A 22,885-nucleotide genomic window follows, 5' to 3' on the forward strand; every position below is an offset into this window, starting at 1 on the left:
TTCTCCTTGTGAGGTAAGCCACAAATGAGAAAAGTGTTGAGCAACTCTGGTTTCATCTCATGAGCAGCAACTTCCTGTGGTACTCAACACTGTGCAGGAATAAGTAGGAAAATTGAGGTAACAGGAGATAATGTCACACAGTATTTTTAATTAGAGATAACAAATTTGTAAATAGTAAAAATAAACCAATAAAAAACAAACAAAACTTCACAGATTTTGACTGAGGTTCTCGAAAATACATCTTATGTATCTTCATGATACATTTCCGCCTCCATTATTTGCTGTAGAATCATAGAATCATAGAATAGTTAGGGTTAGAAAGGACCTTAAGATCATCTCGTTCCAATACCCCTGCCATGGGCAGGGACACCTCACACTAAACCATCCCACACAAGGCTTCATCCAACCTGGCCTTGAAAAAAAAAATTAACACCGCGAGGGATAGAGCACTCACAACCTCCCTGGGCAACCCATTCCAGTGCCTCACCACCCTAACAGGAAAGAATTTTTTCCTCACATCCAATCCAAACTTCCCCTGTTTAAGTTTTAACCCGTTACCCCTTGTCCTGTCACAACAGTCCCTGACGAAGAGTCCCTCCCCAGCATCCCTATAGGCCCCCTTCAGGTACTGGAAGGCTGCTAGGAGGTCACCACGTAGCCTTCTCTTCTCCAGGTTGAACAGCCCCAACTTCCTCAGCCTATCTTCATACGGGAGGTGCTCCAGTCCCCTGATCATCCTCGTGGCCCTCCTCTGGACTTGTTCCAGCAGTTCCATGTCCTTTTTATGTTGAGGACACCAGAACTGTACACAATACTCCAGGTGAGGTCTCACAAGAGCAGAGTAGAGGGGCAGGATCACCTCTTTCAACCTGCTGGTCACACTCCTTTTGATGCAGCCCAGGATACGGTTGGCTTTCTGGGCTGCAAGTGCACACTGCCAGCTCATGTTCATTTTCTCATCGACCAATGCCCTCAAGTCCTTCTCTGCAGGGCTGCTCTGAATCTCTTCTTTGCCCAATCTGTAGCTGTGCCTGGGATTGCTCTGACCCAGGTGTAAAACCTTGCACTTGGCATGGTTAAACTTCATAAGGTTTCCATCAACCCACCTTATGTCAAGGTCCCTCTGAATGGCATTCCTTCCCTCCAGCGTATCAACCGAACCACACAGCTTGGTGTCATCAGCAAACTTGCTGAGGGCGCACTCAATCCCATTGTCCATGTCAGCAACAAAGATGTTGATCTATACCCTTCTCAACACCAATCCCTGAGGGACACCACTCGTTACCGGTCTCCAGCCAGACATCGAGCCATTGACCACAACTCTTTGCATGCTGCCATCCAACCAGTTCTTTATCCACCAAGTGGTCCATCCATCAAATTGACATCTCTTCAATTTAGAGACAAGGATGTTGTGTGGGGCAGTGTCAAATGCTTTGCACAAGTCCAGGTAGATGACATCAACTGCTTTTCCCTTGTCCATCAGTTCTGTAGCCCCATCATAGAAGGCCACCAAATTGGTCAGGCAGGATTTCCTCTTAGTGAAGCCATGTTGGCTGTCACCAAGCACCTTGTTTTTCATGTGCCTTAGCATGCCTTCCAGGAGAATGTGTTCCAAGATTTTGCCAGGCACAGAGGTGAGACTGACTGGTCTGTAATTCCCTGGGTCTTTCATTTTCCCCTTCTTGAAAATGGGGGTTATATTTCTCTTTTTCCAGTCTTTGGGAATTTCACCTGACTGCCATGATTTTTCAGATATGATGGACAGTGGCTTAGCAACTTCATTAACCAGCTCCAGCCGGACACTGAGCCATTGACCACAACTCTTTGCATGCAGCCAGCCAGGCAGTTCTTTATCCACCTACCAAATTGATGTCTCTCCAATTAAGAGACAAGGATGTCGTGTGGGGCAGTGCCGAACACTTTGCACAAGTCCAGGTAGATGATGTCAACTGCTCTACCCCTGTCTATCAGTTCCGTAGCCCCATCATAGAAAGCTCCTGTTGATGTGTTGTTGCAATAGTAATCCTGCTCATTACGAGAGGAACTGCAGGTTCAGACCCTTGGTGCGTGTGCTTGGCTGAGGAGCCACTGGCATGAGGCTACCATCTGTGGGCTTATGACTGAACGCCTCTAAGTCAGAATCCAGCCTTGTCGTTTGATGTTGTGCTGTTGCATCATCGGTCGCTCGAGATTGACCCAGGAGATGACAGTCTTGCTCAGAATACGTGGGTAAAGCCCTTCCCAAATCTTCGTTAGTGAAGACAAGCCATCCTCATAGGAGAAGGAAAACTCCTATCTTCAAACCTGGGAAAATGGAGCTCATCTAGACTTGTAAGGTCTTCCATCTAAGAGAAGGACACTCTTACAACAACCAACAACCTGAGGACTTTGCTGTCACCGTCCTAGCTAGCTAGGCCATGGCAGTTAGACCTCAGGTGTAAAGGGTGGGGCCAGTTCTGTGCACACTGTGCCTCACCTAAAAAATCCACTGTGCAGGCGCAGGCTGGAAGGGCTTACTCTCACTTGTCTGTATGGACAGGCGAGGGTTGAAATGGCAGGTAACAAGGTGCATTGGAAGCTGCAGATCCAACCTTGCTTGTGGGCGAACCAGGGCATGGGTCGTTTGAGATTGCCCCAGGAGTTGACAGTCCTGGTCGGATGCTTCCTGATTGCCTAAGTAGCCTTTTTTTCCAACCAGATTTGCCTATCCCACTTGCCCTTGGTCATCGTGCTTGTAGTAAGCATGGGTAAAGCCCTTCCCAAATCTTCGCTCACGAAGCCAAGCCTTCATTATTATTAGTGGTAGTAGTAGTAGTTTTATATGGTACCTTAGTTATTGGACTGTTCTTATCTCAACCTGTGGGAGTTAGATTCTTTCGATTCTCCTCCCCATCTCTCTGGTAGCAGGGGAGAAAGAAAGGGGCGGGGAGTGATCAAGCAACTGTGTGGTTCTGAGTTACCGTCTGGGCTTAAACCATGACAATATCTCAAAATTTCTGTGTGCATTTTGATGCCTCACTCACTTGAATATTCTAAGACCTCTCAGTTTTCACTGTTTCTTAGTTCCTTATCAGTAATTATTTTTCTAAGCAAATAGGCACTGCAACTTTATTCTGTTTATCACATGTTCTTTATCCAAATAAATTCAAAATTTTGCAGAAAGTATATTACTTTGCTTTTGTATTGCATATAATTATGTCAGTCATTTGTAATTATGTTCCAAAATTCCTGACTCTTGTCCACTTAAAAAATATCGAAGCAGAGTTTGTTAATCCACAATAATCAATAATACCTGTGGCATAACTGTAGATGCAAGATATGCTGCCTTCTAATGAAGAAGTTATGCCATCTTGTTTCATGATGCTTCAAAACTAAAATGCTTGTTTTAACTTGGTTTTGTGTACATGCAAAAATTGTAATTTTCATTTAATTAAATGGTTGACTGTTTTTGGCAAAGATTTTAGCTTTAAAAAGTTGTCTGATACTGAGCTGGTGTTAAGTGTGGGGGAAAAACACCCCAAGTGTTTCACCCTGATACAGCTTTCATTTCTTTGGGTTATGGCTTGTTACCTGTACTGAAATTTGCTTTATTGTTTTTCTTCTTGTGCAGTAAAGTGCTATACAGATAGTGTATGTGTTCTGGGAAGGAATTTTGTGGTTTGGTGAAAAATAAAGTAGTTTACTATTGCCCTAGGTTTGCCATGATGATTGCGTTTTTGCAAGATAACAATGAATAGCAGTAGTCTTTTCTGTTCAATCAAATTGTTGCTAGGGTATAGTTTTTCATGGTTTTGAATCCACTTTAGGTTTATTAGGGAACTACAATAAAATAATAAGAGAATTGAAATTTATTCACTTACTTTAGTTATTTTAAAACTCCATAGGATGTCCTGTTGCATCCAAGTATTACTATGTGCCAGCTGATTTTGTTGAACTGGAGAAGAACCCTGGCAGTCAGAAACTGTTCCCTAGTAACAGTGGACATGATGGAAAGTTTTTCTTGTGGGGACAGGCTGTTTACATCATTGCAAAACTCCTGGATAAAGAGGCTGAGGAAATTCTATTCAGGTTTTAACTCGCCCCAAGTGAAGGGTATTTATCTTGTTAATATTTTTCTTGAATATGAACAAACAAACTAACATTGGCTTGAGTTTTGATTGGACTGTAGGTGACATAGTTTAGATCCTCTGTTTTAGTACATACCTGATAGGCAAAAACTGCTTTTTATTCTTTATGTTAAAATTTTACCCTGCATGCAGCGTACTATAAAGTTTACTGGAATATTTCCAAATACTAAAAATCTTCTAAACATGATATGTTTCTTTTTTGCTGTTTCTTTTCCTGGCTTTCCCTCTTATTTCCTCTTCTTCATGGCAAAATACATTAACACTGGATTAACTGTATCAGCTGCCCCTGTACAGTGATGTTTTAAGTGATATATAGCATTTAATTAAAATTATTTACTTCTTTAAACAGGGCATGTTTAAACTTTGAATAGCTAGAGTCTCAGAAAAAGTTGATGTTTTCTTCAGTCTGTTTTATTTTTAACCTTTGGAAGAAACTAGATGAGCATGTGAAAGTGCATTTCAAAGTTGGGCCATTGTAAATTGTTATAGTGAATTTCAGTCACGACTGAACTTGTGGTCTCACTTGAGAAGATTCAAAGGCTAATGCAAAAACAGTTAAGCTTGGAAAGTCTTCACAGTTAAGATTTTCTACTTAGTATTTCTTTTAAGAGAAAGATATATTACTTTATTTTAACATGGTCAACATTTACCTGGTAATCAGTAGACTGAGTTCTTTTTCTATGAACACTATGAACATTTTTTTCTATGAACACTTTTTTCTATGAACACTATGAAGGGAAACAGGCTGTTGGTAGTAAAAATGAGAAACACTGAAGGGGACTTTAAAATGCAAGACTTGATAAGAACAGTGGGTGTATCTTTAGGTATGGAGCTCTGGTCCATCTGGTGCTCCATCTATTTGGTTTCACTGTATTCCTTGCATAATTCCTTTTTTAGCCAACACTGTAAAGTAAATGTAGGCAGTCTCACCTTTAATGGAAAATAATTAATTAAGCTTTTTAGTATTAGCCAAGTACTCCTCAAATATGTGTGCAGGAATACTGTAGTAGTTCTACTACTATTCATCTTACACTAAAATTTGTGTAGTTCTGTACTTGCAGTTCCTAGCTAAATAACTTGTATTTATTGTTTACTGAATGCTGTTTGAGTAACATAACTTTTTTCTCTTTTGTTTCAATTCTTTGCTGAACATTGTTGCACACTTTTTAATCATTGTGCCAAATCTTTTTGAATTGTTGTAATTGTTTAAAGACTCTCCACTGTATTCACTACTTCTCATTCCTCCCTCACTTTTTTCAAAATTTTTTTTTTCCCTTTTCTCTTTGCAAATAGGGTCTGGAAATTTTATCACAAACCTAAATCTATTTGCCAGTAATTCAGGAACTCCATTTATTCATATTAATTTATAATTGGTGCATTTAACTTTGCTCTTTTCTGGGTGAAAACCTACCTCAATGACAATCTTGTCCTTAGTGAAAGACTTCATGTGTGTTACATTGCTTGTTGGTGCTTGCTAATTAAGTAGAGGCCTGACTCCAAACACTTTGATTTCTGGGGAAGTACTGGTTTCCCATTTCATCACAGAATCGTAGAATAGTTAGGGTTGGAAAGGACCTTAAGATCATCTAGTTCCAATTCCCCTGCCATGGGCAGGGACACCTCACACTAAACCATGTCACCCAAGACTCCATCCAACCTGGCTTTGAACACTTCCAGGGATGGAGCATTCACAACTTCCTTGGGCAACCCATTCCAATGCCTCACTACCCTCACAGTAAAGATCTTTCTTCCTTATATCTAACCTAAACCAAACCCTGTTTGAGTTTGAACCCATTGCCCCTTGTCCTATCACTGCAGTCCCTATCATCCATTTCAGAAATTGCTGTCACCTCAAGGGAAATGGGAAATAATTAATTTGTTTTGCTCAGCCTCCTTACTTTTATTGGCATTTGGTTTTGGGTTTTTTTCCCCTCTCCTTTCTTTCTTTCTTTCAGGAGAAGGTTAAAATAATGGAATTTTAGGGTTGTGGGGGTTTTTATCCCCCCTTGTAAAAAACTCCAAGTAAAAATTACTGGATTTCAAACATACTTAACTGGGTTTTTTTTACAATTTCTTCTTGAGATACCATATTGAGAGATATCTTTGACATCCTTGTCCCATTCAGCATTGTAGTTGTGAGATTAATTTGAGATAAGAGGCTGTCTGCTATTCTTCAAAGCTAAACAGTTTTTTATGGTCACCACTGAATTTGTCATTAAAGCTCCAGAATAATTCCATGGTTGTGGATTGAGGGTTTTTTATGCAACTCGTGTGTTGTGGAGTCTGTTGTCTGTGTATATTCTTTTAACACACCTCTGTGAAAAAATAAAGTATTGTTTTTATTTACTACAGTATTATAGTTAGCTGTAGCAAGAATGATGCTTAAGTCATTAGCTTTAAAATTAATATAATTTTTCACAATTTTTTTTGATCTGTAAATTATTGATGTAAAAGATTATAGCAGCAGAACTGACTATGCAAGATATGTTTGTATGCCTCCTTCACAAAAGCTGCAGGGAAGTACTCGGATCATTCTGCATTTTTATTATCGTTTCCTTTCAGCTGACAAAATAGTAAGTCCTAAAGATATTAACCCTATTGGACCTCCACAGGATCCACAGATTTTCAAATCAGGTAAGCATAACCTTAAAATTAAAATATTTTTATGGAAAAATTGTGACCTATGTGTTATACATGGTCTTCTAATATTGCAGTTAAAGTGCTAGGAAAATATTCAGCATATGTCCATTGTAGTTGATGGAATATTGCTTTTAAAAGGAAAATTATAACATTGCAGTTTTGTGGAAGTGGTGCCTTCAAATTAAGTGGTGCCTTTAAAGGCTGCCTTAGCTGATGAAATTTGCGAAAACTTTGGCAGAAATTTTCATATGTGGGATCAGTAATGTTTTTGTTGTTGTCAGGACAGGAGAAAGAGAAAGACATTCCCAGGATTATCCTTGAGCATACTCTGATGAGCAAGACTGAAGTTATATTTGAAAGCTAGAAATTGAGAGGATAAGTTTACCTTGGTGGGTGGTTTTTTTTTGTTTGTTTTTTGTTTTCCCCTTAAACATAAAAAACTTCATAGAAATCTGACTTAGAGCAATGTGTTCAGTGATTCCTGTAGTTATTCATGTCCTTTCGCAAGCAAGAGGTGGTGAGATGGATTGTTGTTCAGTGGCTTATAGGTAAATAAAGGAAGAGAGAAGCTCTGGAATCATCTGGGTCTGCTTATACTGATACACGGGTAGACTCCACAACTCGTTAAAGTTGTAAAGTAGGTATGCTTTATTCAGTGCTGAGGTGCATGGGGGATTGCTCCTCCAAATGCATGTGCACCTCAGCATTGTTCTCCTCTATATTTATCCGCTAAACTATTACATATGCATTAGATTATGGAACACACTTATACATATTCATGACCCATCCCCACTTCATATTATAATGAGGTAAAAGGTCCTTGCTTGCGTAGTATCTCCTGGTGGTTGTGGGTGAGGGTCTGTCCTGGGTTCAGCAGTAGCAGTCATTTTTCTCCTTCTTAGTCGCTAGTGCAGTGCTATGTTTTCATTTCTTGGCCTGGGAACAGTGCTGATAACGCCGATGTTTTCAGTTGCTGCTCAAATGTTTGGTCTGACCAAGGACTTTCTGAGCCTCATGCTCTGCCAGGGAGGAGGGGAAGGTGGGAGGAAGCAGAGACAGGACACCTGACCCAAACTAGCCAAAGAGGTATTCCATACCATAGCCTGTCATGGCCAGGATGTAACGGACAGTTACCCAGAAGGGCTAGTTGACTGCAGGGTTGGACGAGGTATCGGTCGGTGCTCGACTGGGGGGAGTGGAGAGAGTTATTTTTCAGCTGGTGTTGAGGTGTTGTATTCTTTCCTCCTGTTATTTCCTTTATCATTATTGTTATTGGTGGCAGCAGCAGTGATTTGTGTTATATCTTAGTTACTAAACTGTTCTTATCTCAACCCGTGGGAGTTGCATTCTTTTTGATTCTCCTCTCTGTCCCTCCAGGAGCAGAGGGAGGGAAAGAAGCGGGGGGAAGTGAGTGAACGAGGTTTGTGGTTGGGTTTAAACCACGGCAGTTCTTTTTTGGCGCCCAACGTGGGGCACGAAGGGTTGAGATAATGACGGAGATGATCGGATTAATAGCCATCACAATGCTGATTTATTGGCTCTCAAAGCTGTTTCTCCTGATTTCACAGTTTCAGAATGCTGTACATTACTTAGAGCTGGTATTTGCGGTGTTAGTGTTTATCAGATGGGGGGCTTGGGCTAAGGTTCTTGTTTCACTGTACTTTATGACAATGACTTGTGATACGGGCGGGCTCCGGCAGCAGCGCAGGATGGACGTGGCCGTGGACTTGTACCTGGCCGTCCTGCTGCTCTTCACCGTCCTGGCCCTTGTCCTCGCCCCCGTCTTCGTGAGGCTGCGGGGAGCCGAGGGGGAGCGGCCCCGGGAGCCGGCGGAGGCCGAAGCGGCCCGGGAGAGCGGCTCCTGGGACCAGGCGGCGGCAGGAGTGGGGCCGGAAGCCGGGAAGAAGGAGGCTGCAGAGCAGCGGGAAGAGGCGGTGGAGGAGCCGAGCCCCGCGGCCGAGCCCCGCGGCCGAGCCCAGCCCAGCGGCGACCGAGAGCATCCCCCGGAAGCCGCCCGCCGAGCCCCAGGAAGATGCAGGAGTCCATGCAGCATTTCCCAGCAAGGCAGAGGAGGAAGATCTGCACTCAGGAAAAGAGAAGCTGGTGGTGAGAGAGCTGGCAAGCACAGCAGCTACACGAGCCCCAGTGACAAGTACAGCAGCATCATTTGAGAGTTCTGAAGGTTTTGAATGGACTTTGGGCACCCTTGGGACCTGCCTGCTGATTGTGATGGGGATCAGCATGTTGGCACACACACAGAGTGTGTTCTACCCACGACCATTTTGTCTGATCTCGAAAGTTATTCAGAGTCGTGTTTGGGTCTTGTCTAGGGTTAGACGACGATATAGGAGGACCAGATTTTCCCCAAGACTGGACAGTCATGAGTGGCAGGGTGTGTGGGACAGTATAGGCAAGTATCTAGTCCACTGGGCCCCTCCAGTGCTTTGGAAACATCGGAGGTGGAAGGCAGCTGTATGGAGTCCCCAGCAACAAGCTGCAGAAACTGCTGAAGGAGACAGTGAATTATTTTGAGCCTGGTGGGCCCATGGCACTTCAGGCCATCAGAGCAGAGATGCAACATAGAGATGGACTCATGGTCGAGGGGTGGACTTAGCAATGGACACTATTGACCAGGTTATTCACAAGTGTGAACACTGCACAAAGCCTCTCCTGCTCTGAGAGACTGTTACAAGAGATGGAGCCTCTATGATGTCATAGATCAGATGGACTCAGCAGCTTTATAGGGACTGGTCCATGCACTAAGAGTGTACTGAGATAAGAGTGATGGTATATTGAAAATGTGGGATCTGGGCATGACGTGAATGGTATGGAATAAGGGGTGGATACTGTCCTGGGTTCAGCAGTAGCAGTCATTTTTCTCCTTCTTAGTCGCTAGTGCAGTGCTATGTTTTCATTTCTTGGCCTGGGAACAGTGCTGATAACGCCGATGTTTTCAGTTGCTGCTCAAATGTTTGGTCTGACCAAGGACTTTCTGAGCCTCATGCTCTGCCAGGGAGGAGGGGAAGGTGGGAGGAAGCAGAGACAGGACACCTGACCTAAACTAGCCAAAGAGGTATTCCATACCATAGCCTGTCATGGCCAGGATGTAACGGACAGTTACCCAGAAGGGCTAGTTGACTGCAGGGTTGGATGAGGTATCGGTCGGTGCTCGACTGGGGGGAGTGGAGAGAGTTATTTTTCAGCTGGTGTTGAGGTGTTGTATTCTTTCCTCCTGTTATTTCCTTTATCATTATTGTTATTGGTGGCAGCAGCAGTGATTTGTGTTATATCTTAGTTACTAAACTGTTCTTATCTCAACCCGTGGGAGTTGCATTCTTTTTGATTCTCCTCTCTGTCCCTCCAGGAGCAGAGGGAGGGAAAGAAGCGGGGGGAGTGAGTGAATGAGGTTTGTGGTTGGGTTTAAACCACGACAGGGTCTCAAGATGAAGTAAACGAGTCTTCCTTGACCTTTCCACGTCTAGTTGTTGCATGTGTTCCCTGGTGATTTAGTCACTGTCCAAACCACAAGCTGATTTCAGCTGGTTTAGGGGTCCAGAAAGCAAGAACCGAGTTACTGTTACTTCCTCTTATCAATAACCTTGGTCCTCCCACCCTGTTCCGGCAAGCACGATAAGTGTTGAGCATGCATTTGTTGAGTAAGCATGAGTAAGCAGTAACACTGTTAAGCAAGTGGCTTAACCCTAACCACTCTGTACATCGGTTAACCCTTCACATCAATACCTCTGCTCTTCCCAGTGATGGTACTTCTTTGCTATAGATGGCTGTGCTTTACTTTTACATGTAAATGATAAAACTATCAAACATACTGCATGTGCTTTGCAATGTGGGTAAGAAGGAAGAGAGGCATTTTGGAATCAGTGGGAATTCCAGCTAACTAACTCTGGCATCAGGCCTTTGTCCTTGTAGCCTCTAAGCAGCAGCGTGGAAGTTGTGACCAGCGTGTTTCGTGTCCGTGCCCTGCTAAGACAAGGGGGGGTACAAAAATTACAAAATGGCATATATAAACCTTTTGAATTAGTTTTAAGTAATGTTAAGTTTGATGGCTTTGTAACAGGAGCAATGGAAAATTACTGAGGTCCATAATACATAAAAAAAGAGTACAGCTAGAGAACACACTGAGAATTCTTATACAAGATAAATTGTTATAGTTGACATAATTTTAAGAAAAACAGTCTAGAGGAACAGGATGCAAGGATAAGGAGTATCTGGGAACGGCAGGTGTCCAGGATGGGCTACAGTTAAACTAACTGATAAGTAGGAAGATAGGAGGATTATTATGTCTCTGGTGCTAACGAACTAATTAAACTGGTATAAGCATCTACTGCGCGTGCTTCAAAGGCTGCCAGAAGTGATGAAGACTGATGGAAGAAGTAAACGACCCTCAGAGACCACCACCACAATTTTGAACGCGTGCGGGAAACTTTCTGGAAAGTTATGTAATCCATACGTAGCCTCATGAATATATATGTATGCCCAGTGGCTATATAAGGACAGCTTGTGTAGCAATAAGGGAGACACACGTTAGGAGGAGCTATCCCCGGTGTCTCCCGGCTCCGCAATAAAGAATACCTGCTTGTCAGCTTGAAAACGTTGTTGGCAAGAATCACTGCTAACCAGAGGGTTGTGGAATTTCACTGGGATTGCTGCTACTGAAACAGGTGCTAGTCAATCATCTTGTGCAGTTTTATTATTACATTACGATCAGGGAAAAATATTTGTTGATACAGATGTTTGTTCCAGTTTGTCAACATTAAGAGAATATTAAAGAATGCTGTTGGAACAACTCCAGAGGAGGGCCACGAGGATGATCAGGGGACTGGAGCACCTCCCGTATGAAGATAGGCTGAGGAAGTTGGGGCTGTTCAGCCTGGAGAAGAGAAGGCTGCGTGGAGACCTCATAGCAGCCTTCCAGTACCTGAAGGGGGCCTATAGGGATGCTGGGGAGGGACTCTTCGTCAGAGACTGTAGTGACAGGACAAGGGGTAACGGGTTAAAACTTAAACAGGGAAAGTTTAGATTGGATATAAGGAGGAAATTCTTTCCTGTTAGGGTGGTGAGACACTGGAATGGGTTGCCCAGGGAGGTTGTGAGTGCTCCATCCCTGGCAGATGTTTGTTCCACGAGATCATTCTCGTGGCCCTCCTCTGGACTTGTTCCAACAGTTCCATGCCCTTTTTATGTTGAGGACACCAGAACTGCACACAATACTCCAGGTGAGGTCTCACAAGAGCAGAGTTGTGGAGGACTGGCTTGTCGAAAAAGGTCAAAAGGTCACGTTCCCATCAACGAGCTGAAACAAGACATCTGTGTAGAACATGGTGCAAACCTCTCACACCAGATAATGAGGAAATGAAGGACACCGGCAAACAGCAACATACTATGACCAATCACAGCCAAGGACACTAAGTGATAAGTGCATGAGAAGGAGGATGGTGGGGGGGTGCACGGTGTAGCTGCAAAAATATAGAGCTTACACAATGCCTTATTTGTGCCAGAACCAATCAAGTGCCTAGTATATTTGTGGTCAATGGCGCAGAATCTAGCTGGAGATCTGTGACTAGTGGAGTTCCTCAGGGGTCGGTGCTGGGACCGGTGCTGTTTAATATTTTCATCAATGACCTGGATGAGGGAACTGAGTGCACCCTCAGCAAGTTTGCTGATGACACAAAACTGGGAGGAGTGGCTGACACACCAGAGGACTGTGCTGCCATTCAGCGAGACCTGGACAGGCTGGAGAGTTGGGCGGGGAGAAACTTGATGAAATTTAACAAGGGCAAGTGTAGAGTCTTGCATCTGGGGAAGAACAACCCCATGTACCAGTACAGGTTGGGGGTTGACCTGCTGGAAAGTAGCAAAGGGGAAAGGGACCTGGGGGTCCTGGTGGATAGGAGGATGACCATGAGCCAGCAATGTGCTCTTGTGGCCAAGAAGGCAAATGGCATCTTAGGGTGCATTAGAAAGGGAGTGGTTAGTAGGTCAAGAGAGGTTCTCCTCCCCCTCTACTCAGCCTTGGTGAGGCCGCATCTGGAATATTGCATCCAGTTCTGGGCCCCTCTGTTCAAGAAGGACAGGGAATTGCTGGAAGGAGTCCAGCGCAGAGCCACAAAGATGATTAAGGGAGTGGAACATCTCCCTTATGAGGAGAGGCTGAGGGAGCTGGGTCTCTTTAGCTTGGAGAAGAGGAGACTGAGGGGTGACCTCATCAATGTTTACAAATATGTGAAGGGTAGGTGTCAGGATGATGGAGCTAGGCTTTTTTCAGTGATATCCAGTGATAGGACAAGGGGCAATGGGTGTAAACTGGAGCATAGGAAGTTCCACGTTAACATCAGGAAGAACTTCTTTACTGTAAGAGTGACAGAGCACTGGAACAGGTTGCCCAGGGGGGTTGTGCACTCTCCTACACTGGAGATATTCAAGGCCCGCCTGGACAAGTTCCTGTGTGATGTACTGTAGGTTACCCTGCTCTTGCAGGGGGGTTGGACTAGATGATCTTTTGAGGTCCCTTCCAACCCTTGGGATTCTGTGATTTGCATATTCACTGTTATATTAACCGAAGGTAGAAGCCCAATAAACGAAGCTTGCTGTTAACTCATATTGAGTCGTCCAAGTCTTCCTTTCACGACACAGAGTAGAGGGGCAGGATCGCCTCCTTGACCTGCTGGTCACGCTCCTTTTGATGCAGCCCAGGATAAAGTCCTTTGAGCCTGCGCAGTGCCTCCTAGTGGTCGTGGGCGAGGGTCTCAAGATGAAGTAAATGAGTCTTCCTCCAGCCTGAACTTTTCACCTCTAGTTGTTACGCATGCTCCCTGGAGGCTTGGTCATTGTCCAAAGCGCAGTGCCAATTTCAGCCAGCCTAGGCATCCAAAGGACTGGAATCAAGTCATGAATCCCTACTTCTTAACAATAGCTATGTCCTTATATCTTGTCCTAGCATAATCATGAATGATCCATGATATTGTTAAGCAAGCGGTTTGACCTGTCCCCTTGTACACTGCAAGTACAATAAGCATGAGCAAGCAGTAACATTGTTAAGCAAGTGGCTTAACCCTACCCCCCCTGTACATTTGTTAACCCTTTGCATCAATCAAATTCCTAGCTGTGACAACTTCTATGTCAGGATTTTTTTTTCAAAAGCTTTTGAGACATCTGGCAATTCTGACATTTTCTTTGTGCTCATTATTGGTAGGTACATCTTCCTTGTCAAAGTGTACTTTAAAAAAGAATGTAATTAAATTATTAAATTGCCTGATGCAAAAATTCGCCCCTGTGGGCTTCTAAAAAAGGCAATGCTCTAGCCATGAAGATGAAGTAATGGAAGTTTTTGGGGCATTATGAGAAATGAATCTGGATCTCTGAGTTTATAAAAAAAAACAACAATCCAAACCAAAAAGCAAGCAAACAAAAAAACCCTGGTAGTATTTGTCCTCCTTTGTGGGGAGTGGAATTTAATGCTGGAACAGTTACCTGTATTTTGGGGAAAAAAGCGTTGATCCATAGAGAACACATCTCAATATTCGCCATTCCAGTGCTGTCAATTGTCAGTAATGTTTCATTTAATTTTGTTAGAAACTTTTGAACTGGGTTGGTGCACATGGTAACAGTTTAAACCTCTAGACTTATAACCAGGCATATGTCAAAAAAAGTAGTGCGAAAAGAAACAAATGGATGAGGGGAAGGCATTGATTAAGGAAAATTAGGGATTGAAAGTAAGACTGGAGATCACATAAACAGATCCACAGAGTCTAGGGGTAGTGAATGAAAGGAGGAAGAGTAGAAGAAGAAATTGGTGAAATATGTATGCAATATATAGGAAAAAAGTATTTCTGTAGTGGAAGTACAGTGCAGGAGAATAGCACAATACTCCATAGACATAGACTGATAAAAAGCAGAACACAGAAACACCCCTCTAGCTTGGTTCACTCTCAGACATCAAGCCCACAGTCCAGTCTGTTTTTACAGCCCTTTCTTGCTATTAGCAGCTTTGATATTCCAGAATTGAAGAGTACTTTATCCACAAAAGCCTGCTTGAAGCAGCTGGACTTGCCTGTAGCTGTCCTGTTCTGATACTCTGGTTCTGAATCTGAACTAACGCTTTGATTGCAACAGACCAAGATGGAAAGCTATTACTAGAAGATGAAACTGCTGTAGTAGACAGTAGAACAAAATGATGCCTCAAGTGAAAGAAAGAGTCTTCAGGGCAAGAGACAATATTACAATACTACTGGAACTCTATTTTTGTGATATTTTAGTGTTAAATTATAATGCCTACTGCCATTCTTCTGGTCTCCATTATTTATTGCACAAATAGGTTTGACATTGGTTTTGTTATGTATATAGATGGGATATTTAAAGCTGTTAGGGCTTTGATGTCTCCATTCCTTTCGCACTTGAGTGTGGTTACTTAGTCTAGATGAACAGGTAATGTAGTTGGTAATGTTAGGACAAGAGGTAATGGGTTAAAACTTAAACAGAGGAAGTTCAGGTTAGATATAAGGAAGAAGTTCTCCACTGTGAGGGTGGTGAGGCACTGGAACAGGTTGCCCAAAGAAGTGGTAAATGCTCCATCCCTGGCAGTGCTCAAGGCCAGGTTGGACAGTCTTGAGTGACATAGAGGAGAGGAGAGGAGAGGAGAGGAGAGGAGAGGAGAGGAGAGGAGAGGAGAGGAGAGGAGAGGAGAGGAGAGGGGAGGAGAGGAGAGGGGAGGGGAGGGGAGGGGAGGGGAGGGGAGGGGGACGGGACTGTTAAACCACACCTACATCAGAGTATGTACTGCTGTGCCAGAAAGGTAAGGACTGACAGGGAGCTGTCTGTTTGCACTTGCATCTTGTGTTTCTTGTCTTGATTACATCATTGGTTCCCCTTTGCTGTAAAGGTGCCTGTTATTGGAAGAATTAGATTTGGTCTTTGAACTGTACATTTACTAAATCTAGTGCTCTTTCATTTGATTTATTGTTCTATACAGATGACCCCAATAGAAGTAATGACCACATGTTATGAATCTTGTTTTCTAAATGAAAGCAGAATGCATACAGCTTTCTGTGTGAGCACCAGTAGGAGCATACCAAAGCCATCTGTCTAGGTTTCCCTCAGTTTTCATTATTCTTTCTTTCAGGCTTACTTCCTTTTGGGAGTGAATGACAAACTGAGATTATCTGGAAGACTGGACAGACCCATAGGATGCATTGGAATATCAAAAGTTGTTGCAATAGATGTTATTAGTATTGATGTATATTGCAGCTAAACATTGAATTAGCCTCTGAATTATTTTAAATAGAACTGAAATTAAATTTTATTTTATGCATGTATCTTAAAGTCCTTGTAATGCATTTTGCTGTGATAAGTGTGTGTGCTCTGTCTTACTGTTAAACTGTCGTATGTTTCCTAGACATCCAATTCCAGCAATACTGGGCCAAAACAGGCTGGATGGTAGTGAACTGCTTTGACTGAAGGAGAATGTAGACCTGCACGCCTAATAAAAAATAGAGTACCTAAAATTAGATGCGTAGGTTTTATCTTAAATATTTGGAGTTATTTTTAATTCAACTGTTCTACATTGAGTATTGCTTTTATAGTTTTGAAATAACATTTTTCCTTTTCAGATGCTTCACTGCTTCAAATATTTTAAAGAAAAGATTAATGGAAGCTTTTTCTCTCCACAGATTTATTGGATACTAGGAAAGACTAGTTTGCTACTCCATAATTTTTGATCTAAGTGATTTCTACATGTCTCAGGATGTTATGATGCTGATTGATAACATTAAGGTATTTATCTGTAACTTTTCTTTTGCAAAACTGATGAAAATAGTCTGTAGAAAACTAAACTGTGAAGTTTGATAAAATAGAAGATTGAAAGGGGAATATTGTATGGTGTGTATTGTTCCAATACAGAAATAAACTTGCAGCTCATGCTGGAAAATCTGTGAAGGTGAATATCCTGTCAGCCCAGTAAGAGTTCTAGTAAATATCTCTGACACAAAAACACACCCAGAAGTGACTGGGAATGCTGTAGTGCAGCAAACAAATTATTATTTGTTTCTTTGGGAAAACAAGTGCTCTTGGCTGAAAAAGGAATGAGACTGGTCTGTTTAAGGGAAATACCAAAGCCTTACGTGGAAGAAACATTACTCGATTTTGCACAAATATTACAAATTGTCTCCCTTCCCTGACTTCACGGCAGGCAGCAGGGCAAAGCTGACCTGCCATGTCCCCTGTGCTGGAGCAGATACTTTCAGTGCCCAGGAGGTGGCATTGGTTAGTCCACGCTAGTGGCCATGTTTCAAGCCCTGCATTCCCATGCGTACTTACTAGGTCATTGCATGTAGTACAGTACGCCACACTCTGTCTAGTAGTTTAGTCTGCACTAGGAACATTTTCAGAAAACTGTTGAAATACCAGTGCTTGAAAGCAGCTTCTACTCGTTGAAGAAGTCTGTTAGTAGTTTATTAGCTTTTTTTAAATCTGTTTTGTTTTTCAGTGCTGATAGATCCTTTACTATCTTGCACTGTGTATTCCAGTATGTTGTACTTCTGGGTTGTGGTTTGTTTTTTGGGGGGTGGGGGGGTGTTGGTTTGTTTTGGGTTTTTTTTGGTGACTAATGTATTATTTCTTACCTAGAATGCACTGCAGTTCATTAAGCAGTATTGGAAAACGCATGATCATCCACTGTTTGTTGTGCTTATCCGTGAAGGCAATATAAGGTAGTGAGCAAGAGAGAGACACACATCATTTGCAGGGTGACACTTACCTAATTGGAAGATTAATGGAGTTCTCTTTCAGATTTCAGAGGGAGCAGATTCAATCCAATATTAGATACGTTGGCAGCCTTTAGGAAGGGAATTGTTGGAGGAGTGAAAGTTTATGATGACGGAGTACGGGTATGGTATTTTTCCTGATTGTTGTGTTCTTACCTCCTACTATTGGTACATGTATTCTTACTTAGAAGTAACATTAAAAAAAAAGAAGTATTTCATTTAGTATCATAAAATTAAGGAGTCAAGACCCAAGACATTTGTTACAATTTTTGTTCTATCTCAAAAGAAACATGGGTTTATCTTCATTCCTTTTGATGAGTCTTTTGAAAGTGATAATCACCATGCAGGATTTTCAGAAGGGAGAAAGTCTTTCTTATATTCAGCAGTCTTGTGAAATTGCCACCAAAAGATAAGTCCACCATGTCAAGCATTGAGGGATTTTTTTTGATTAGATAATCAATGAAGGTGAAAAAAATGTGCTTCATATATATTAAAGATCTTACAAGAACTAAGATCTAGTTTTAACATCTTTGTTGGTTTGAATTAATCTTAAAGCACTTCATTAAAATGTGAAAATTACTGAGTCAGGTGCTGGTTTTAACAATACTTGCATATGCTGGTTAATCATATTTAACACCAGCTGAAGAACACTACATTAGAGAAAAGGCCAAAAACACTGTTATGATTTCTTGTTCCCTAGAAAATTAGTAATTTGTAAAAGAGCTGGGTCATTTGTAAATTAAATCCTTGTAGCCATAATGATTTAAGATATCCTTGTAATCTTTCAAATACTGATGTATTTCTACTGGTTACATCAAGGTCATGTAGCCTTGCCCTGGGTTCAGCTTTAACAGTTATTTTTCTCCTTCTTAGTAGCTGGTGCAGTGCTATGTTTACGACTTTAATCTGGGAACAGTGCTGATAACACACCGATATTTTTAGTTGTTGATAAGGAATGCTTACTCCTATCAAGGACTTTTCAGTCTCTCATGCTGTGCCAGTGAGGAGGAGCATGGGAAGCCGGGAAGAAGCAGAGACCAGACACCTGACCCAAACTAGCCAAAGGGGTATTCCATACCACATACCACAGCATGTCATGCCCAGCATATAATCTGGGGGGAGTTACCTGGGAGGCCCAGATCGCTGCTCAGGTCAGGCTGGGTATTGGTTGGTGGGTGTTGAGGAATTTTATTGTGCATCACTTTTGATTATTGTTTTCTTTTTTTTACTTTCTACTTTTAGTTTTATATTCTCTCCCCTTGTTATTTCCCTTATCATCATTATTATTAGTGGCAGTAGTAGTACTTTTGTATTATACCTTAGTTACTGGACTGTTCTTATCTCAACCCGTGGAGTTTACATTCTTTCAATTCTCCTCCCCATCCCTCCAGGAGCAGGGGGGGAGTGAGCAAGTGGCTGTGTGGTTGAGTTACTGACTGGGCTTAAACCACAACAAGTCTTTTCTGTTCCCATTGACTTTTCCTATAGCAAATGCCATAAATGTCCATGGGAAACCTTTAATTTGTCTACAGCACTTGTTGTGGTTTTATGGGTTTGTTTGTTTGTTTGTTTGCTTGCTTGCTTGCTTGTTTAATTTGACTGCAAAGTCTTTCTTGCCTTGCATTTGGTTTAACTGATGTATTATCAGGCAAGAAATTTCTCAATCAACAGAATGTGTCCTTATTTTAAGCACTACACCATTACTTGTTTCATTGGGGAGGATTTGGGTAAAGAAGGGACACGTGTAATTCATGTTTTTTTCTTAAATAATTCATCTATTCTGACAAAATCTGTATGGAATCTTTGTGAATTGTATTCCACTGCTTCATTTAGACACATATGTGTAAACATGCCTAGAGATAGTATATGTGGTTCTAATTGAGTGAACACTATTTTTGTCTTGTAAAATATACAAAATCTAATTTTATTTAAAAATGTGTCTGCTTACAAGATTTGCAGCACTTTTCTGGTTTTCACCTTCATTGTGGTTGTGTGCTCAGGCAGATATGTAAGTCAAAGAGTGGATGACACTAGCAGTAAAAGCAAAGCAGGTTTTTTTATATTCAGTCATCTCACAGTGTACCAGATCAGTATTTTACTGCAATGGAACATAAAAATTCACAATACACAGTTTTATTTAGCTACTGTGAGCCATCAAAAAGCAGTCTTAAAAATGCTTTAGTATGCCACGTTTCTTCTGGCATTATCAAAATAGGAAATTCATAACAATTTGGAGTGAATGAATTGTAATAACTACATCAGATAAATACCACGTTGAATTTCAGGTATGTCATATTCGGAGACAGAAGTATCTGTAAGCTGCATTTGATGTGCAGACTTGGGGCAGGCATGCTTGGATGTCCTGGGTTCAGCAGCAGCAGTAATTTTTATCCTTCTTAGGAGCTAGTGCAGTGCTGTGTTTTGATCTTTTGGCCTGGGAACAGTGCTGATAATGCCGATGTTTTCAGTTGCTGCTCAAATGTTTGGTCTGGCCAAGGACTTTCTGAGCCTCCTGCTCTGCCAGGGAGGAGGGGAAGGTGGGAGGAAGCAGAGACAGGACACCTGACCCAAGCTAGCCAAAGAGGTATTCCATACCACAGCACGTCATGCCCAGGATGTAACGGAGAGTTACCCGGAAGGGCTGGGACTGCAGGGTTGGAGGAGGTATTGGTCAGTGCTCGGCTGGGGGGAGTGGGGCGAGTTATTAGTCGGCTGGTGTTGAGGTGTTTTATTCTCTTCCCTTGTTATTTCCTTTATCATTATTATTATTGGTGGCAGCAGCAGTGATTTGTGTTATACCTTAGTTACTAAACTGTTGTTATCTCAACCCGTGGGAGTTGCATTCTTTTTGATTCTCCTCTCTGTCCCTCCAGGAGCAGGGGGAGGGCAAGAAGGGGGGGAAGTGAGTGAACAAGGTTTGTGGTTGGGTTTAAACCACGACATTGGATTAAAGAATGGCTGCGGGGTAGGAAATGACATGGTGTTGTCTTCCTGAAACATCACTGAGGCTGACAGGAAAACTACCCATCCTTCCGCAATCCCTGAAATAACAAGCATTACCATCCAGAACACAGGTATCATGCAGGACTCTGAGGAATGCAAATACTTGATCTCAGGTGTTCTCATCAGACCTGTTTTTCTTCGGCAGGTGGGGGGATGGATATTGCTTGATTTCACTGTACATTGCAGGCAAAAGAACAGCAGAACACCTACAAAAGAGAGACAGCAGCTCCAAGATACTTCTGCTGTCTTAAGTGAGATCTTAAGAAGGAGGAAAGATATTCTGAAACTGTAAAGATATTTGGAAATGTAGATAAAGAAACTGCTTGCTCAATGGAAACCACAAGCTGAGATGAAAAGACAACTATATAGTTATGTACCTTTCTGCATCTATTTTTATTTTTTCAATTTTTAATTTCAGACACTAATATCTGGAGCAGTTGTTGAACAACTTGACTTCGTAAGAATCGCTGAAACAGAAGAGTAAGGCTATGTGTAAATAATAATGATGATGTTTCATAATCAAGATATTTTCTGAACTATGAAGATATCTAATACTTCCTTTTTTTTAGGGTTCCTGTAATTAAGAGGTTGGAGGAGTTGGATTTTCCAAAACATTCAAAATTCAAGAGACAGTCTGGTACTCCAAATGCTTCTGAACTTGAGCAACAACCAGATGTAGTTATTAATGACTGGAAAAACAAGTCAACTTACGAGATCCTGCAGAAATTTAATGTAAGAAAACTTGCTAAAAAGACAGTGTAAAAGACAGTGTAACATCATTCTCATGAAATGAGAAATAATGTGCTGTTATTTTTACAGCAGGCTTCGTACATCAACATGATTAGTGTCATGGTTCAATGTTGTTAGTATAGCTAGGAACAGAAAAGGTCTACTGTTCCTCTTCATCCTCAGGGAATCTTCCTCTTTACATTCCTCTTTCCTTCTGGCACTTCATGCTGTATCTCTTGGCTTCCATTCTCCCATCTACCCAAATCTTCTGGTAATAAATGACTATCTAAAAGGGGATCAATTTTCCATGTGTCTTATCACTAGATATTTTATTGCTAGAGTAAAATTCGAAAGACTTCAGCAGTTGGTATTCACTCGATAGGTAGGTAGCTTATTGATACCAAGGAAAAGTTCCAATCTGGTCTTTTTTTTTTTTTTTTTTTGTATCTAGAAGAAAGCTACCACTAAGTGTTTCTAGATCCAGAATTTGATAGGAACATACGAAATCTTCTACTTGGCTCCCTATGTCATTACAAGCATTTTTGCTGTAAATGACTGGACCCAAGGAAAGAAAATTGGGAAACATTTCTATGGCCAAATAAGTACAACTTAATTTGATCCACTGAGAAGCCTCTGCAAGCATCAGTGACAAGGATACAGCATATATAGGGTATGAAATAGTTGTGAAGTCCCCTTGAAAACAAAATCTGTAGATTTTTTTTTTTTTTGTTATTAGAAAAAGAAAGGCCCTGTGAAAGCCTGAAGGCTATTTGTGGTTATGTTGTTGCTGGGTTGTTTTGGGCTTTTTTTAAGGACTGCAATTGCCTAGAAAGTCAAGCATTACTCTCAAGTATATTGCTTAAAAGGGAAGGACTGAATTTTATCGCCAAGTATGGTAAGAGCTTCTTTCATTTGACTATTTTGAGTTTTTCAATAAGCATCTGTATTGTCACTGAAAGTCGGGAGAATAAAACTCCTTAACACCAATGTAGCATTAAGAAGCAGTCACTTTTTTATTTCAGTGCTGCATGCTAGATGGAATTTCTACAAATCAAGAACACCCAATGCAGATCTCATTGTTATATTTATGCACAAAAATTACAAGGTAGTATGCTCCAGGTTACAATGATTGGTTAGTGATTTGCATACAATTATAATATCTGCAGTGTCATTCTCTTATGCAACTACACTTGGCAGGGGAAGGGTCTTCACTTGGGCAAAGGTCTTCTCGATCTGTGGGTGTGCTTTTTTGTATTATAATGAAGGCAGTTTACTTCAGGTTACCTTAAAAGTAAGTTTTGTTGCCAAGTTGGCTGGCTAGATTTCTACCTTGCCAGGTTGTCAAATAACTCATCCTATATACAATAGACCCTAGGTGCTCTGGTTATGGTCTAGAGAGTAAAGACTAAGGCTAAAATGTCACAAAGAACATGGATTTCAAGCAACACAGCGTCTGATTTCAAGTAACACATCAACCCATGCTAACATAAAGGCTAACTTCTTATATCAAGATCTTCCTATAGATAACTGTTTCACAAACACAAAAGATTCAGTCAAACTTAAGATAATCTGCAATGTTTTCCCCCTTTGAAAGTTTTGAAAATCATTTCA

At 41.7% G+C, this 22,885-nt stretch overlaps 1 protein-coding gene across 1 annotated transcript; it reads left to right on the forward strand.

The window, feature by feature from the left end:
- Positions 1–18,578: 18,578 nt before the first annotated feature.
- On the forward strand, positions 18,579–21,561 carry LOC136004418 (phosphorylase b kinase regulatory subunit beta-like). The gene is made up of 3 exons (XM_065660898.1): positions 18,579–18,693; positions 20,964–21,025; positions 21,115–21,561. The coding sequence occupies exons 1-3, from the start codon at positions 18,634–18,636 to the stop codon at positions 21,305–21,307; spliced, it is 315 nt and encodes a 104-aa protein (XP_065516970.1). The 5' UTR covers positions 18,579–18,633; the 3' UTR covers positions 21,308–21,561.
- Positions 21,562–22,885: the final 1,324 nt, after the last annotated feature.

This window comes from Lathamus discolor, chromosome W (genome assembly GCF_037157495.1).
Source record: "Lathamus discolor isolate bLatDis1 chromosome W, bLatDis1.hap1, whole genome shotgun sequence".
Classification (NCBI taxonomy): domain Eukaryota; kingdom Metazoa; phylum Chordata; class Aves; order Psittaciformes; family Psittacidae; genus Lathamus; species Lathamus discolor.